Here is a 19,775-nt window from a genome sequence, read left to right on the forward strand (position 1 = left end):
AAATTAGTACAGCTGTATAAAAAATGATGGTTGTGTTTTAAGTTAAATATATAATTTTGGTTTATATAAAGCATTTAGTTTATTATTGGTCAGAGCTCATTTCTTTTTATAAATTATATTTATATCTAAAGTTCATATTCATCTAATTATCTACCAATAAAGTGAGTTTAATGAGTTAAAATAAATTACCTTTATTATTTCATAATATATATAGAAACTAAAGGTGGGCCGCCCATAGCTCAGTGGTTAAGACACAGTCTTACCAATTTGATGTTAAATGGCGGTGCTGGTTCGAATCCGGCCTGGGACGTTGACTTTTTTCCTTGCGTGGTGGTCCCACAAAATGAAGAACTTTGACCCCCAACAACCATAGTTAGGCAGTATTAGGACTCCAATGGGGAGTCTTGACCGAAAAAAAAAAAAAAAACTAAAGGTAATAATAGCCATAATTATTATATAACAAAGGAAACAAATATAAATTAAATGGTAACATAATGTAATTAATTAAAAATAAAAAGTGACATATAGAGATAGAAAGTGTGCAGTCAAGAAAAAATAAAATGAAGAGAATATAGAAACAATACAATAAATGTAAAATAATTGAAACAGTGAATACAATGAAGAACTCTTAGATCTGTTCGAAACTATTAGAGCATTCAATATAGTGACGAAATCCTTGGTTATGATATGCAAAAATCTACTAACAGCATAGTGAAAATTATTTTTCCACATATCTTTAAATTCCATCATAATGTACTGAAAAAGGAAGAAATCAAGGATAAAATCCACCACTAATATAATAAAAGGAAATTGAAAAAAAAAATAACTGAAGACCGTACTGATTGTAGCCACACTGCTACTATCTGTTAGTCACCGATCTAGCTGCCGATAGAACCGTTAAGGGCCGACATGACGCGACCTAACAACTAAGACGTGAACTACGATCATCAAAAAACCCCATGTATTGATATTTGTATTATTTCTTGTAAATAATTTAATTTTATACATGTAATAATCATTTTATATATAGTAATATTTCTAAACGTATTATTTGAAAAATAATGATTACGTTAGGTCTGTTACAACAAACACTTCTAGCAGTCCCAATCTGTACGAAGCATGCGTAATACGGGTTTTTATCTCCCAAAATATTTATTGCGCATACTCTATACAGTTTCGGACAGTCAGAAGTTGTTGTTACAGACTTAACAGAATCCGATTAAAAGTAAAAGCTAACATCTTATATGTAACTTTTCTCGATGGCATTTTTAAGCCCAGAGACATCTCTATGGCAATCGTAACAATTGACTACAATCCGCCTCACGGAGTCACTTCCATAGGATGCAGCAATACACATCAATGGATCATTATATTCTGTTGTTATTTTTGGGTAATTGAACAGTGTTATTGTCCCACTCTGCCTTCTCTGGATCTCTCATCCTTCCTATATCGTGAGGACCTACAATGAAAACTTGTAGGATTGGCTACACTCTGGACTGTAAGCAAATACCTTACAGGGATTAGAAGTCATTGAAAGCAAATCTCTTTAGGACTAGGTGGGAAAACCTCAGAGTGTTACATTGTGAATGTTTTGTCAATTGTATTATTAAGTTCATATATGTTCCTATATTCTGTATTAATATATAAGTGTTCAAGTTCTTAGTAGTTTCATTTATCATTTACTAAGATACACAACTATTTGAATAATATCATCTACGGTTCTTGATTCAAATTTACGCTTCGGTATTGATTAAATCGTGGAATTACAAATAATCATCGATAATTACAAATGATTTTCGATGATTCCAAGATTTTTTCATTTCTGAAGAGTGGATGTAGTCCAGAAACAGGTTGATAGCAACAAACCTTATTTTAGCAAAATATCACATGATCACTTTAACCCACCCGACTTTATTATGTGTTTCAATAATAAAAAAAACTAATTGAAGTATTGTCACTAACGAGATAGAAATAAGTTATATCGCCAGATTTCATACTCTACAAGTGCATTTTAAAAATAAGTCACGGACGAAAAATAAGATGAATCTGAGTGTTTCTACACCTTATTAACTTTTTGGAAACCATGGTGCTTCTACCTCTTAGCTGATGTTCTGAAGGTTGTTCTGTTTACTTTCACAGATGGTTGTGGTTTGTGGAAAGTATTGGAGCAAATTCGTTTTGATTTGAAAATTTAGTTGATGCTTCCATATTTGTTTGATTGTTAATGTTTTTATGATGTCCGAAAATAAAGATAAATGTGTATATTTTTTAATTTTGGAGGTTAAAGGCTGTGAACAAATTGAGGAGCAATAGTATTTATTTGCTGTGGTTTACCTTAAAGCAATTATTATTTAAAATTTTAACTTATTCAGATTATTATATCTATCAAGTTTTGTTTTTTCTCACCTTCAAGTCAGGAAGTATAGATGTTTCATTGCACTTTCTGACTTATTCCTACCTGAATCTAGAAAAATGAGTAAGAACTCAAGAGGACCAGGCCGAGTACCTGATAGATGGCTACATTGCCCTAGAAAATCTTCTAGCTTGATTGCTGACAGATTCTTGGCTTTTAAAACACCTTTAAGTGAACAATTTGAAAATCAGGTTCCTGCAGACTGCACATTTACACCAAAAATGTTATTTAGTCTTACAAAGAGCTATGGGGTAACAATCTTTTAAATGTTTTTATTTTTCCTTTTTCCCTTGCAAGATTTTATCACGTATTCTTTAATTCCTTATTAAGGTTAACTTTGTTTTCATTACTCAGACTGTTTTCAAAACTTTGGATTTTCTGTTGAGGATTTATTTTTTTATTGTTTTTAGTGACAGCAAGTTTTTTTAACTTTATTAATTTGGATGTTTTGGATCATTTATTTTGATTGGAATAATTCTAATGAAAAATGATAGTTATGCAGGTATTACTAACTTGTTGGTGAGATCTAAGAATTGATGGTTAGGAGTACATGAGGAAATAAAATCTACTGTAAATTTTTTTTTTTTTTTACTGTTTTTTATTTCAAAACTTCAGCCTTTATCAGAGGTCTGAAAACTATATACCAGAGTTTAAAACATAATGAAGATAGACTATTTATCACTCATGTCTTAATCCATTATGTTTTAATTATTCTCTTAGATTGTTCTGTCCTTAGACTGTCCTGGGTCTTACCATTGAATAAACTTATTATTTTAATTCTTATATTTTCAGTATGATACCTATTTGTGAAAATATCACCTGCTGTTTAAATTCAATGATATTGTATTTATTAATATAAATATCATCGTATTGATATAAAATGACTATAGGTTCAATATCATGTATTACAGAAATATCATATATGCATATATTGTATGAATATGAGTATAAGAATTATTCAATACATATATTTACCTTTGGGTTGTACAAAATTATACTAGTGAAAGTTATTGCACCATCACAAGATATTAGTTATGTTTCTATAATTTAATTTGGTTTTTGGTTCAATATCAATATAATCTAATATAATTCAAAATTATATTAGTGAAAGTTATTGCACCATCATGAGATATTAGTTAGTTTCTATTAATTTATGTTGATATTTGGTTGGTAAAGCTGTTTTGTACTTATTTTTTTCAAGTATGTACCATCTATTTCCATGCTAGTCAAAATTTGATTAGGAAATATGATGTTTCTTTGTTTGTTATTATGAAACATTCCTAATGTTCAAGGGAAAATGTATAATTATTATGCTTATCTTATGTACTGAAAAGTAGGTATTCAGGCTTTGAACATTGTTAATTAATAATGGAAAGGGATGTTTTGTTAAAAAAGAAACCGATTCTCTATCTTTTTTTTTTCCAATAGAAAAATAAAATCATATTGATATTAATTTTGATTTACTTTTTATAGATGGTAATTTTTCTTCAACTAAAATTTTGTTGTGTTCAGAAACAGGTTTCACTTTTTATCTTCTAAGTTACAATTTTCAGAGCATGTGTATAAAGAACACATTCTAGGCCATTGTTCTATCCGTGTTAACAGTATCTCTTGAATGGTCAGATAGATTAGTTCGATTAGTCCATACTGACAATTACTTTCCAAGTGGGTGTTCAAAGTTAATTTTCCTTTATAGCAGGATTAATTAAGTTTTAGTGATTGTTTGTCATCTAATGCATTACTTTTACATGTTCATTTCATTTTTCAATGTTGTCATCAATTATTTATGTGTTTTGTTTGTCTCTATCTTCACCAGTAGAGTTCTCAACTCATAGCAGTATGCAAACACTTAGCCAAACATTCGTTACATATCTTTATGTATCCTTATGCATTAAGGTATTACAAACGTTACATATCCTTGTGCAGCCCATCCCTTACTCCAAACTTTAGATAAAGGAGGGTTCCATACAGAAAATATTTAGAAATTGGGTTGATTAACAAATCCTTTTTTAATCACTTTTATTGTACATTACCTATTAAAAACTTTTAGCTAAAACATAAAGATTGGGAAAGATAATAAATGAAATAGTTAGTTAGTTGGTGATTTTAAACTCTTAAAATCATCGTCTCTAAAACACCCAATGATTCACAGTTTCCTTACCGTCTATCATCATATAGATTTTTCTTTGGTCTTGCTTAAAACTCTATTAAATAAGTACATTGACAGATAGATTAGAAATGCTTATTGTTGGAAACTTTTACAAAATGGATTAACAAACAATTATACTATTATTAAACCAATACTATTTAATTCTTATTAGTAATTGAAACCTTGTTATCAAGAATGCTGTTGTCTTAACTAAAATAATTAATTATCATTATTTAACTAAGTACTATTATATTTCATTTCATAAGAAACTAGGTTGATTTGTTTATAATTCATTCATTATGTAAAATGTCAGAGGATTCTAGTTTTTTTTTTTGGAAAAATTGAGAATTTATTTTTTTTAAAAAGTAAGAATAGGAAGGAATTATCTACTGAGCATGGGTTTCATCACATGTTTGTAAATCAGTGTCATAATAAATGCTTTCATATTTAGTAAAAAGTGTTTAACTGAAGTGTTGACAACCTTTCTTTTTACAGATATATAATTTCTCTATGGATTTTTTTTCCCAAACAAAGATTTCAACATATATAAGTAGTGGTTCATTATTTTATTTCTAGATAAAAAACTATGATAGTGTACTCTATATTTCACAGATATTATACTTAAGGTTACTATTTTAAAGATATTTTTTGCCTAATAAATGAGCCAATATTCTAGATTGTAATGAAATATGCTTAGATAAACATGAGTTAAAAAAAGAAAACCGTTAAGTAAATATTTATTTTCATTTTAACAGTTAGTCAGCGATCTCAGTTCTCATATCTAAACTAAATGCTCTGCACATCTTAATGAATTATTTTCTTGCTGCTTTAATAATTTAATTTCAACAAAGCTTTATCCCATTATATTTCGTAATTGTTTAAACATAGTACAAATAAGTGACTTAATTAATTTTATTAATAGGCTATGTTCATTTAAAAATATTTTAAAATTGTGGGTGTTTTTTTATTATGGATTGGTTATTATATTTTCCTATAATTTGTTGTAAACATTTCTGTATTTGGCGTTCAGTGCACACTCGTTCAAGGCACGTTCAGTGCTAAAATTACTAGTGAACCTTGAATATGTCCATTTTTTTTTTTATTTCCAGAAGTAAACCATTTGTTTCATTGTTTTGATATTCTACTTAAAGATCACATAATATGAGAACAAAATAAAATTGCAAAATTGGCAGAGTAGATTTTATAAAAAAGGATATTATAGTCAAAAATAAAAAAATATCTTTAAGTAATCCAGGAAAAATGTTTTAGCACTACAATTTGAATACTTGAAAATACCTAGTTCATTAGGTCCATATTTATTACTAGTTATTAAGTATTCTTCATTTACATCCCTGAACATTATGTTATTTCTGATGATTATTAACAACAATAATTTCTTTTTTATACTTTATAATTTCTATTGTCTTACATGGCTAATCTAATCAGGTCATTGAGCTTCTAAAATGTCAGTTTTTTTCACCTTCATCGGCTAATTTGCAGTCCTGACCTAATTCTTTACAAAAATCTTTAGGATGATTTCCAGAAGTACTTTCAAACTAGAAGTAGGCAATTTTTCCATTAACAGACTAAAAAAGTTAGTTCTTTTTATTGAAAGAGTGATCAGTGATTTGGGAGTATAGAATGATAGTTCAGTAAAATTAATCACAGGGACTGGATTGATCTCATTGATATCAATATTTGAAGTGATCAGTTGGGGTAGCTGCAGCACAGCTTTCTTCTCTTTGGCCCATCATCTCTGAGATTAGACCACATCATACAGTGTGTTTCAGGGTTTAGTGGCCAAACTGAAAATATGAATTAAGGACCTCAAAAATTTCCTCTGTAGGTATGTCCACAAATCCTTTGTTTAGGAGATTTACTTAAAGATTTTGATTGTTATGAATTATTTAGGTTATATGAAGTAAATAAAACTTATTTATTTGTTCCAACTACTTTATTAATTAAACGTATACATTAAGATTCATATTAAATATTGTTTAAAGTGATTTCCTTGAGCATTAAGACAGGTTTGGCATCTTTCATCAACAGCAGCAGTGGCAGAACGGTACTGGATATGTGTTATTGTTTCACAAGATTCAATTATCCTTCTTCATAAAGAATTAAGATCATTGACAAAGTTTATCATCATAAACTTTTTGTTTAATGTCACCCAAAACAAAAAAATCCAGTGGTGTCAGGTCTGGAGAGCGTACGGGCCAAGCCACTGGTCCTGCATGGCCAATCCATTGGTTGGGATAATTAACATTTAGCCATTGTCGTGTACCTCTTCCATAAAGTGCAGGACAACCATCCAATTGAAGCCACATGTTCCTTCTCAGTTGTAGTGGAATATGTTCAACTAAATCATAGTCAAAATTATTAAGATATTCCAGAAATGTGCCCGCGTTGAGTCGAGGTGGCAAGAAATGTGGACCTTTTAAAATATTGTCTATTATCCCCAACCACATATTGCACTGAAACTGGTGCTGAAATGATGCTCACGAATTGCATGGGAATTTTTCCTGTGATCAGAGGTGATTATTTTTCTGATTCAAGATACCTCTTCTTGTGAAGGTAGCTTCATCTGTACTGAGAATGTTTCTTGAAATGTATCAACATTATAAACATTCAAATGTATCAGTCTCTCTAAGACGTTGAAATGTGGATCTAAAGATAGACTTGTTCGATAATCTTCTATTCAGAAATCGCCTGGCATATTCACGATGGGTTGCATTAGCATTAGCATTGCAAAAACCGTTCACAAACACCATATCGGCATATTCACCAGGAGTATAAATTGAAGGCATAATGAGTACTTAGCGAAAAACTCTTACAAAATGATAATTGTTATTGACAGTTCTCAATGTTGATTCCTAATAGTATTAATCCGTATGTTGCCAATAGTTTTTATACAGTTAGGGATAAAAGGCTTTATTAGTATTCTATCTAATCCATCTTCTAAACAAAGCGTTTGAGGACATACCTTCACTTTCAACAACATTTAATATAAATCTTAATGTTTACATTTAATTAGTAAAGTAGTTAGAACAAATAAATAGGTTTTATTTATTTCATATATAATATAATTAATTCATAACAATGAAAATCTTTAAATGTGAATGTCTCCTAAACAAAGCGTTTGCGGACATACCTTCAGAGGAAATTTCTTGTTTTGAGATCCTTAGTTCATATTTTCAGTTTAGCCACTTAACCCTGTATACAGATACAAAATGGAAATAGTGTTAAAAGAGAAAAAAGTTATTTTTTTAATGACCTGTACCTAATAAAGTTATGTATTTACAGTTGACCATATTTTAAATCAAGAAAAAGATGGTCTAGGTGGTCTTCAAGGATAAGGGTGTGTTCTAATTAAAAAAGCATCCCAAGGGTGGGTCTGATGATGAAAAATCAAATATAATCTTAAATAATGTTGGTGAAAATCCTAATTGAACGTTTGAAGTTATGTTAGGATATGTACTACAATATATATATATTCTTGATTTTTCATCATTTGATCACCTATGTGATGGTTCTTCAATTAGGTTATAAAGTAACACTAAATAATGTAAACCATTTTTAGTGCTACCTTGAATGCAACCCATACTGTATTCTTATGGTCATCTTAATTATGATAGATATTTTCTTTGATTCATTCATGTTCAAGATTGATTTGATTTTTGTTTGTTTTTTTATAACCTATCAAAATTGCTAAGTTGTTTTAAACTGTTTTAGAATTTATACCGAGAATGAAAGGAAAAAAGTAAAGAAAAAAAGATTTAATTAATAGATATATTGAAAGTTTATATCCCTAAACAAGATATAATTTGATATTCATCCATTTGATAAAACAGAATGGAATGAGATTAATGTATTTTTTTTCTTTTCAAGTGTTCAACATTTGTTTTGTGATTATTATTCATTGATAAAGCTAGTTACGCAATATTCGAAGGGATCATAAAATAATTTAAATGTTTTTTAAACCATTATGAATTTGAATATTTATACTTTTGCATAGTCTTATTTTCTGAAGTAACAACATGAACCAAATTCACTGGAATTATATACAATTGGTTCATAAAGCCATATTATGATGTAGTACATTGATTATGAATGCTTGATAACTTGTTAACTTAGAATATTTAACTAAGAATAATAAGTAGTCATTAAAAGTTTAGGGTGAACTAAAGTCAGGTTACTATTACAGTAATTGGGGATCTTTGCCCTTTTAAAATTTTGTGATAATGAGATAGATTTTATTTCTGGAGTGAGAATAGAATTAATTAAATAGGGAAATTTGTTCAGATAATTCATTGTTATTGGGTTTTGCTATGTGATTATTTTTATCAAAAAATTATTTTTTTAAGCAACGTATTGGCCTTTGGATTGACCTTACAAATACAGACAGATTTTATAATTCCAACGACATTAAACGGGGTTACGGTGATAATAAAGAGGTAGCTTATGTAAAACTCCAATGTAGAGGACATGGTGAAACACCAGATCAAGAAACCACTGATACTTTTATTAGATTTTGTAATGAATTCAGTCACAGAGACCCTCTCAGTATTATAGGTAATTGAAATGAAATGTATTGAATTTGATTTGAAAGATACGAATTCCTACTTTGTTGATATATTTTATTTTTCATTTAGGTGTTCATTGTACTCATGGATTCAACCGAACAGGTTTCCTCATAGTATCATATTTAGTTCAAGAGATGGATTGGGGACTTGAAGCAGCAATAAATGAATTTTCCAAACACAGGTACTGCAGAAATTTAAGTCATCATTTTGCATGAAAACAATAACAGTGTTACTGTTACTGTTTTCATGCAAAACAATTCTTTGTTCATTCCTTCTTTGGGCATTCCTCACTTCTTTGTTTGGCTTACTGAATGCCCAAGTGCATTAGTGAATTTCATTTAAATAATAAATGAAGTTATGATAATATTTAATAAGTAGATTCAATCAAAAATGGTAATTTGCATGCTCTAAAGGTTGAAATAAATTTGTTTACCAAATTGTGTTGATTTTATGAAATAAAACCAAAAATAATGTAGGTTACTCTTGTTAGGAGTAACATTATAAGCAGTAGAAGTTGGTTCTGACAATTTTAGATTGCAAAACTAAAAATGATATTTTTAAAATTGTCAAAAGTGTTACCAAATAATAAAGAGAATTTTGTCTTGGTTCTATCTTATTTTTATTTTCTCTACTAGTTATTATAATCAACTATCAGATTGATGAAAACAGCTCAGCTTGGATTGATGAAAATTTCAGTGGCCTTATGCAATAGTGTCATGCCGTTTTCAAATTTTAGCCTCTTTTTCAATGCTGCTCAATTTAACTAATTTTTTAACTTATGACTCCTTTTCCAGTTTTGAATAAATACTTCAAAGATGAGATAAGATCGTTAATAAATTGGGGTTTTGTGGGGTGGGATTGGCCCGAGAAGGATTCTCTATTATTATTTTTGGTGTTACGATCTCCTTAAAAGAGATTGACATGTCATACATCGGATTTTATACTTCCTATAAGTGAATGTTTTAGAGGTATGAAGTTCCAAAAAGAAAATTTTTTTTTTACATGTAAATGCTCAATAATAATTTAAAAACCAAAATGCACAAATAATAAAAGTAGTTATTAGGACAACCAGTTTAATGAACAAAAAAATGTTTTGTCTATGCATTATGATATTTTTTATGACGCTTGTGATCTGTGACCAAGAAGATTATCATTTTCGATAAATTCCAACCTTATTTGTAATGTGGATACTAATTGAAAATAAATCAGAATTTTTTTTTTGTAATAGGTCACCTGGGATTTACAAAGATGACTATATACAAGAGCTGTATAGAAGGTATGAACCTGACTCTGATCCAATACCTGCCCCTCCAAGACCAGACTGGTGCTTAGGTATGGACTAATTAACTGACAGATTTGTCTTCGTACAGATTAGCTTAGTTCATTACTAATTTGTGTTGTTTTTAAAGAGTTTGATGATAGTACGGAGGATGATTCGTCTCCGCAACCTAAGAAACGTGGGCACTCTGGTCGTGAACCCTCAGGGTAAGTGCTAATTAATTAAACTAATTTCAGGCTAAATTTTGCCTCTATTGTTTTCTAAAGTACTAGTTAATCTGTTTTACATATGGATAATATTCCATTATCGTAGTTGTATTTTCATAATTGGAGTAAAACTAGAATTTTATTTCCATGGAAGACTATTAATAATTAGTCCCAATTGTTTTGAAATGTACTATTATTGTTTGAGACTCTCAGATGTTTCTCTCAATCTTCTATCAGTCATCAACAATTTTGCAATATGGAAGAAAGGATTTCGGCCAGCATCATAGTATTTCTATTTCTATGTTGAGCATAACTAGGCCTGATAAAGTTACAAGTTGAGGATTATAATTAATCATAATATATTGAAATACAGATATTCATGTCCCTTCCCAGAAGAAATAATAGTAAAAAGAATGAGGATCTATTTGATAGTTTTGAATGAATTAATTCATTCTTAGAGTCATAATTGGTACCTTAACTTTATTCAGAATTTGGTAAATTTAGTGTCATCTCTTACATAAGAAGTCAAAAACTAATGTCCTTAATTTAATCATATTGGGAGAATAAACAATGAAAAGAGCTGCCAAAAGAGTGTATTAACCCTTTGCACTCGAAGTTGTTTTCATTCATATTACCACTGTAATAATTCGCAATCATCATATGTCACCAATAGCGAAATATTTTATACACATTAGTTTTTACGATTTATCTTTGTCCTTATATTATGAACTGAAAATTATATGCATTGTCTCCATAGCGGAGTCCTAGGGTTTGAAGACAAATTTTAAATGGCTCCGCTCTGGAGCCCTTGAGTGCAAAGGGTTAAACTATTCTGATTGTATTCTTAACCTTACCATTATACACTTACTAGTATGATTACTAGGAATTTTCTGTGAGTGTCTTGTGTTGTTTTTGTTTTGGACATTTTTAAACTGTAATATAGATAAAAGTAATAATAATAAAGTTATGGGAAAAAATTAGGTGAGGAAACAAGGAACAAGTGAGATGGAGGGAAGATGTGATGAAGCTGTTGGAGATTTTATTATCTCATAAAGATTACAAGGTTACAAAGCAAGTTTCTCATAAAATCTACTAGGAGCTCCTCTGGATTTAACATATAACATGGGCTTTATAATTAAGCTGCTCACAATCCTATTATTTTAACATTTAGCATGCTACAACTTTTTACATTTAATACATCATGAATACCCCTATTATTTATAAAATCAAGTGCGAGAGTAAAATAATTTGCATGATTGGTTCCTTGGCCTCCTAGAATAATAATCTTAATTTATGGTAAATATTTGTATTTTATAAATAGCATAGGACTGTGCTCTGGTTAGGCCAATTTTCAGTTTCCATGGCGTACTTAATCAGAAATTACACTCATTTACTTTGTAGTGTTTCCTCAAGAAATGTTGCATTGGTGATCAATCATATGGTTTATTAGGATAACTAAGTTGAGGGTAGAAGAAGGAAAGTAACTGGGGTGCTCTTTATTTAATGAAGGTTATATATTGGCTAAGACTACTCTAGTCTTATTCCTGAACCATTACATTTTCAACTATTCATTGTATTCTTTGACATTTCTTTCTCTAGTATGTATTGGCCGTTGATTGCTTAAATTAGATATTTACATTACCTATTTTGCTTTTTCTACCCGTTCAAATAATTAATCAGAGAAAGAAAGAGAGTAGAAGCTTATATTTATTCTGTTTACTTTACCTTATTTTTTTTCCTTAGGGGAAAGAAACGTTTTAAAAATGGAAAAGTTCCACAATTCATGGAAGGGATTGAAGGTATTGAGATAGTGACCGATACAGAAACAATCCATCGAGTCCAACAAACAGCTCGGTTCATGTGTAACTGGCAATTGTAAGTTCTTAATAATTTACTTAGCATTTCTGTGTATATTTATACATTTCCCCTATCAGTCGTAGCCTTTTAAAAATTAAATATATCAGGTATGTAAGATGAAACCAGATTTTTTTTTTTTTATAGAAAATATATTTTTATTGTATGAAAATGAAAAACAATATTTTGTATAAAGTATTGCCCATCCCGAGCAATACCTTTTTCCTATCTCTCAGACAATTTGTGGATTCCCTACTTAAACAGCTGTTTCTCTTTTGAAGCAATCTAGTCATAGAGTCATTTTCATTGTGAAGCACTGCTCAGCAAATTATTCCTAATATTAAGCAATTCGTTATTTTATTTTGTGGAAATCTCTTCTTTGGAGATTCACATTTCTATTAGGTACTTAATTACTTACATTTCAAAGTTAATGATTTGTTGTTTAAGATATAATAAGAGAGATAAAATATATGGGACTAGCTATTTCTGATTTATAAACATGTCTATTTATTACTTTTGTGTAAGTGAACGTAGTGGTTGGAATTCCATAAAAAAATTTTACTAGTTCATTTTAATATTAATCCCTGTTTTACGACAGAGTAGTAAAGGAACCTTTACTGGTCCAACTGTGAATAAAAATGAAAACAAAAGAAACGAACAGCCGAATTTTGTTATTGTTATATTTTAAAATAAGTGAACATAATAAAGGAAAAGAAAATATAGAAAAATATACAAACTAAAAAAAAAAGAACAAAGCAAACTTAAATATATTACAAAAATTAAATGCAGGTTGAACAAAAGTGAAAAAAAAAAAGTTTTTATATTACTGTGGGTGATTGATGGGACCCTGGCTGCGGTTGTTGTCCTAGTGAAAGTAGATTTTGAAAAGATGTATGTCCGCCCACCTTGTCCTCTTGGAGGATAAGCCGACGTGCTCCGTCTGCCGTGAAGAAATTGACCAAGCTGGCAAAGATGACTGATTGCTGGCTAAGTAAATTGAAGAAGCATAGCAGCTGATGTGTGCACACAAAGTGACTCAAAAAGTGTATTGTTTATTTTTTTACAGCATAAAAAAGAAAAGAGAACATCTGCTTTTAAAACAACAAAAACATATGTTGGGCCACTCCTAGCTCAGTGGTTAAGACACAATCTTACCAATTCAGTGTCTATTGGTGGTGCTGATTTGAATCCGGCCTGGGGCGTTGACTTTTTTCATTGAGTGGAGATCCTATAAAATAAAAAACTTTGACCCCCAACCATGGTTAGGCAGTATAGGACTCCAATGGGAGTCTTGACTGAAAAAATAACACATGTTACACAATTGATCTTTTATTTTAAAACAATGTGTTGGCCGCAACAATCCCTAAATTTGATGAACTGATTTCTGAATGTAGGCATTTCAAGGAAAATACCTCTGTGCATGTGTGAGCTTGGAACATGTTGAAATTTATACTAGAATGGTTTTACACTACTCCTCAACTTTGTGCCAAATTACATGTACAGCGATTGTAATGGATATAATTTAATAAAATTAATATGGGATTATCGAGACATCAATGAGCATAGTATATGAAAATTTCATCAAAATTGGATTAATATTATTAGGTGTTTCCTTTATCTGGATTTGTTTATAGCCATGTATGGAATCTATTTTGAAATTTTTTTTTTATAACATATATTTTTGTTTTTGAGGAAAAATTTCCTCAAAATTCATTTCCTGCATGAATATATTGCTTCCCTACCTTTGATAGGGAGAAAGTGAAAATTTATATTCATTGAGCAATGTCAAATATAGTTTTCAGTTGTTTCTTGTTGGTGAGGCAGTTGTTTCCAATGAAAATTGGGGGATTTTTCTCTTACCTCCTGAAATATCTCATATTAAATAACAAACAATGATTAGGTGCAGATTTGGTTTATTAAAAATGAAATGATTGGTCAAAGACAAGTTGTGGGTTCGATTCCTTCTTGGGCCCTGAGAAATGAATCTTGACATTCTTACTGTGGGGCTGTAGAGGTCCTCAATGGAGGACTTAAGCAAAAAACCCCAAGATGTATGGGAGTGCAAATAGTAGAGCAGATGGATTATACTTACTCGAATCAGTCAGGTAAGGAAAAATGAGTTAATGAAAAAAGAGCTCTTCATAAGATAGTGTTGAGTCTGGTTTTTACTCAAAAGTCTGTGGATCACTAAGCAGGAAATTGAACCATATGCTACCCACTCTCATTTCTGACTGGGGTCAAAGGGAAGTCCTCCACAGAAAATGATTTAAAATTAAATTACTTTTATTATGCATTTGCCTGTTAAAACCCTTCAGCTGACATACAAAGGAATGATAATTAATAAAATAGTTTTAACAATATAATATATGATTACAAAATGTATTGCTATATCCATTCCAAGGCCCTCACTGACCACCAGCTTAAATATATGTGATGATGGTTCATTATTTCAGTATCATTGATATTAAAGCCCCATGTATCACAGTGAGGCTGTTATCTCTCTCTTCTTCAGTGAATTTATCTTTCTTAAAATCTAATAGTTTAAGTACTTGTTTAATCTTGAAAACCATAAGGAATTTTTCTACCTTTATGTTAAGCAGTTATGTAAGAAGTTCTTAAAATGCTGTGACTAGTTTTAATTTACTACTAAACTCTTCAAACTAGTCGCTTTGCTACCTCACTTAATTCGAAGGTTATTTTAATAACTAATAATAATAATTGTAATCAAAGAGTGAACCTGAAGGTTTGATACTCGTTGATGTCTAAAAGCATCTGCCCAATGATGCCTGTCCCAACTCAAATCCACAAGATTAGTTTTGGTCTTTCCCCTGGGCATTTACCAGTTGGTTCAGTGTTTATTAATATTTTAGGGATCTGTTCGTAGTTAAGCCCAACAATCTTACATATCTTATTGGGCACAATGTTATCACCTGAATTATATTTACTGGATGCAGTTCACTCAATTCAGTATTGTGTAGTTTTCTGTTTTTATAATTAGAACTAAGTGAACATAATAACCCAGTCCCAACTGAACAAAAGGTAAATAAGTGTATTTAAAAAGATATCTAATTTTTTTTTACCATTCTTTGTGTATTTTTTCTAATTATTATCAACTAAATTTGGTTTAATGGTTAATTTTATATTTAGATCAGGGTTTCCAGGAGCTCAGCCAGTCTCCTTGGACCGGGAAAATATTGAACTTTTGAGGAGGAAACCTTATATGGTCTCATGGAAGGCAGATGGAACTAGGTTTCAAAATTTCAATTAATTACCTCAATTTTTATTGGTCATTATTATTTCTTTTGTAACAACTTCCCTTTTTTAGGTACATGATGGCTATACTAGATGAAAATCAAGTGTATATGCTTGATAGGGATAACAATGTTTTTGAAGTTTCTGGGCTCCGATTTGTGGATAGAAAGAATTTAGATGCTCATCTTAAATGGACTTTATTAGATGGGGTAAGGAATATGATAGTTTTGTACCTGAAGTATGTTGTCGCTTCTACAATGCTTTACAAAATAATTTACTTTCTTAAATAATTTAAAATAAAAAACTTCAATTGATCTACACTAAACTGTGGATCAAGGGGAAATGAAACTATGGCTAGTAAAATATAAATTTTACCCACAGTGTTTCATATTGTATCATCAATGATAATAAGTCATGAGAAAATTAGTCATACAAATATTTTGTCTATAAATGTATATTTTGCTGATTCATGTTTTTTTTCTCAAAAGTTTCTATTATTTTGAGTAGCCTAAGCCCTTTTCCTTCACCATCATAATTTTGGGCTTAATTGAAGCAGCTTGGCTTCATAGACAATTTAAGTCACTTTGTCCAAGTCAGCAAGCTGTTCATTTTGTAAAGCTCTTTATTGGCATTAAGCTTTCTTTATTGTAGATCCAATCTTATTTTAAATTAAATTAGTTTTTTTTTCCTACTGTGTGAGGAAAAAAAAATACTGTGCTATCATCTTAATATAGATTATTATTCAAATGATAAGCTCTTTTTCATTATGCCTTCAAAAGATGTTTTGGGTTTTGACTGAAATAAGCAGACAATTGTTTTAAGAACTCTTACTCTTCATCTTGAAAATTGAGATCATTTTATGAAGTTTTCAAGTTATAAATTTCTGAAAATATGTTTTTTGGATTCCTTAATTGTTTATTGATGGCACATTGTACTCTATTTTATTAAAATATATATATTTTATTTCTAAAAACAATATATTCACAATTTCAAAATAACAGAATTATTAACACTGCTAAAAATGTTCAATATGTCATTCATTATTTATAATTTCCTCATGCTTTTTATAATCTTGATATTCTTGTTTTATAAAAATTATCACAAACATTTTTTTAAATTGAGTTCAATAGCTTTGGAAAAAAACCAACAACGTTCTAAGGCCATATTTGTGACCATATTATCTTGATGAAAACTAGAAAAACACGTTTGTTGAGTTTTGATCAATTATTACTAAAATAAATAGTACAGTATTTTATACTGTTTTACTCAAATTTTCATCATACAATGGATTACATGTTTTTTTACTGCTTACAGATTCATTATAAACAATTTTTTTCTTAAAACTCTTTAGAGTTCATAAAAATGAATTAAATGCAACATGTGACTAGGTGCATTCATCTAGTTTAGGTAGTTAGGCCTTGGTAGTGTAGTGTGTTAAGCTATCACCTTAGGAATATCAAATCTGTTGTGGCGTCGATTTGATTCCAGTCTGGGCAGGTAAAAAAAAGGTAGTTAGGAATTAAGATGAAATACTTTCACGTTAAGATACAAATGTTGTTAAAATAATAAAATGACTTATTTAGTTATATGTATTTGAATTATGCTTTTATGCATTCTATCCTTAGCCTAAAAGATGTGACTTATTTTTTCATTTTCTCTGTTTAGTGATATTTTAACATTATTTATAATAACAGCCCTATGTTATTATAAAATCAAAAGGAAATCATTGAAGAAACAAGATGTATATTAAAAACTTGAAATTATTAGGAATAATGTATTAAATGCTCATACCTATAAGTTAGAGTTTTTTGAGATATCTTAGGATAGCAGCATAATTCATGTATGCTTTTCTTTGAATCTAATTGTAAATAAATACTTCAATAATGGACTAAGTGCAAAAAAGAAACTTTGACTTCGAACAAAGAAAAAAACTAGGTTAAATGCTATTACCAACTACCTAAAAACTAACCTAAATGCCACTATTATGAATAGTAATTATGATTGTAAAAATTAGACCACTTTTTAGTTTGGAATCGGTATTTAGCTTGTTTTTAGATTCAAAACCAGAGGGTTTTTCATTGGGCACAGCCTGTTATTGATATCTATTCTTCAAGTTTATTTTAATAAAGTTATTAGTTTGTTAGTTATTTTATATTTTATTAATTTATCTTGATTTAAAAGGAATTATTTTTAAAAAAATATTGAGCTTATACTTGATTCCAGGAAATGGTAATAGATAAACATGAAGGACAAAATATTCCGAGATATCTGGTATATGACATAATACGTGTAAGTGATATAGATGTTTCAGAACTTAGATTCCATCCGGAGCGAATGAAGACAATAGAAGTAAATATATTTCACTTATTATTTTAAACCTTATTATTATCAATACATAATCATTCAATAATGTGATTTCATATTTTAAGACTGATATAATAAAACCAAGACAACAAGCTATGGAAATTGGTAAAATTATCAGAGAAAATGAACCATTCAGTATACGTGCTAAGCAGTTTCTTCCTTGTGGGATGGCTCATAAATTTCTAGATGAAAAATTTGCCCGTCAGTTGACACATGAACCAGACGGCTTGATTTTCCAACCTTCTGAAGAGGTTAGTTTAATTTTTAACATGATACAATGTTTCTTATAACAAATATGAATCACGTGCTAAGTTCTTAGCCAGACTGGTTGAACATTGTTTATTTTTTTTATTGTTTAGCCTTACATAGCTGGACAGTGTCCTGAGGTGTTGAAGTGGAAACCTCCATCTCATAATTCAGTTGACTTCAGGTTGAAAATTCAAAAAGAAGAAGGAATGGGGTAAGAATTAAGAAAACTTATTTGTCCTATCCTTAAATAGTTGCTTTGAAAAGGTATATCTAAGCTGAAATAACTTTGAATGAAAATGACCTGAACAATATACGTGCAAAAATGCTTATTGATATAATCACATTATTTCTTTATTTTATATTTTTGAATGCTACTTTGGTTCATGATATTTCACTAATCATGCTATTAGTTAAATCATTTTTATTTGGCTAATTATAGTAAATTTAATTTAGAACTAAAGTTGTTTGAAGCTTTGAGGTGAAATAAAATTTCTTTTGAAAGCAGTTTAAAATACACATATTTGTCCAATGTTTCCAATGAACAGCATTTCTTTCTTAGTAATCCAGTTTTTTTACATAATTTGTTTTGGTACATGATTTTCGAATGATGTGCTGCAAATGACCATTCATCTCTATTTATCTATTCACAATAGTATTGTATATACTACATAAATATTTAGTGTGTCCACTCGACTTTCCTCACCACTTTTGGTGCAAAGTTCAATGTAAAATTGTTTATGGACTGAGCTGACATGATTGTAATATAATAATAACAGCTAATATGGCTCGGCTCCAATTGTTTATTTGTCTTTTTATAGTGTAGGTGTTTTTTTTTTTCATTTTCTTGCTGTTAAAGCTATCAAAATTTGCAAAAGGGTACTTGCACATAAACATGCATTTATTATCTATTATAGCTTATAAAAAATGTGGTACAGTTGTGGCACACTTTATAAAACGATTAGATACACCTGTCCTAACACTTTATGTAATGTATTAAAGTAATGTCGCATAGATGTGCCTCTTATATTTGATGACATTCTTTTCATTTGAACAATATCATATATGAAAGTTATCTTCTTTTAATTATGTAAATAGTTCAACTGCATCATCTTGGATAGAACCAAATTGCAATAGTACCTTGAAAACAGAAAAGTTTTTAATAGAAAATTTAATGAATTTTTTTAATGGATGCATTGTAAGTTTTGTTTTATAGAGATTACATGATACATGGTATCGGCAAAAAGTATTTAAAACCCCATTTAATAAAACTAGTTGACAAAAAGAAACAAACACTTCACATAATTAAAAAGTATAATTACTGAAAACTGAAAAAAATTCATGTACATAAAAATACAAACTTTCTTAGCTATAATTTTTCTTTTTAGAAAATACCAGGGCATTCAAAAAGTCCTGTCGTTTTTCGTTT

At 29.6% G+C, this 19,775-nt stretch overlaps 2 protein-coding genes across 3 annotated transcripts in view; one reads left to right on the forward strand and one right to left on the reverse strand.

The window, feature by feature from the left end:
• The first annotated feature begins 2,116 nt into the window (after nucleotides 1-2,116).
• The window catches only part of mRNA-cap (mRNA-capping-enzyme), a 19,875-nt gene continuing 2,216 nt past the window's right edge, over nucleotides 2,117-19,775 (forward strand). The window contains exons 1-11 of the mRNA XM_014437394.3: nucleotides 2,117-2,664; nucleotides 8,927-9,134; nucleotides 9,215-9,326; nucleotides 10,374-10,477; nucleotides 10,555-10,630; nucleotides 12,374-12,505; nucleotides 15,632-15,733; nucleotides 15,810-15,945; nucleotides 17,960-18,085; nucleotides 18,166-18,351; nucleotides 18,460-18,560. Coding sequence (XP_014292880.1) covers nucleotides 2,473-2,664; nucleotides 8,927-9,134; nucleotides 9,215-9,326; nucleotides 10,374-10,477; nucleotides 10,555-10,630; nucleotides 12,374-12,505; nucleotides 15,632-15,733; nucleotides 15,810-15,945; nucleotides 17,960-18,085; nucleotides 18,166-18,351; nucleotides 18,460-18,560 — 1,475 coding nt within the window. The 5' untranslated portion in view covers nucleotides 2,117-2,472. The remainder of the gene's footprint in view (nucleotides 2,665-8,926; nucleotides 9,135-9,214; nucleotides 9,327-10,373; nucleotides 10,478-10,554; nucleotides 10,631-12,373; nucleotides 12,506-15,631; nucleotides 15,734-15,809; nucleotides 15,946-17,959; nucleotides 18,086-18,165; nucleotides 18,352-18,459; nucleotides 18,561-19,775) is intronic.
• The window catches only part of LOC106691590 (beta-lactamase-like protein 2 homolog), a 10,244-nt gene continuing 9,695 nt past the window's right edge, over nucleotides 19,227-19,775 (reverse strand). For both annotated transcript variants that reach the window (XM_067047169.1, XM_067047166.1), the window contains exon 7: nucleotides 19,227-19,486. The gene's annotated coding sequence lies outside the window, so the exon portion shown is untranslated. The remainder of the gene's footprint in view (nucleotides 19,487-19,775) is intronic.

Source organism: Halyomorpha halys, unplaced genomic scaffold, assembly GCF_000696795.3.
Source record: "Halyomorpha halys isolate HHAL.00 unplaced genomic scaffold, Hhal_1.1 Scaffold52.1, whole genome shotgun sequence".
Classification (NCBI taxonomy): domain Eukaryota; kingdom Metazoa; phylum Arthropoda; class Insecta; order Hemiptera; family Pentatomidae; genus Halyomorpha; species Halyomorpha halys.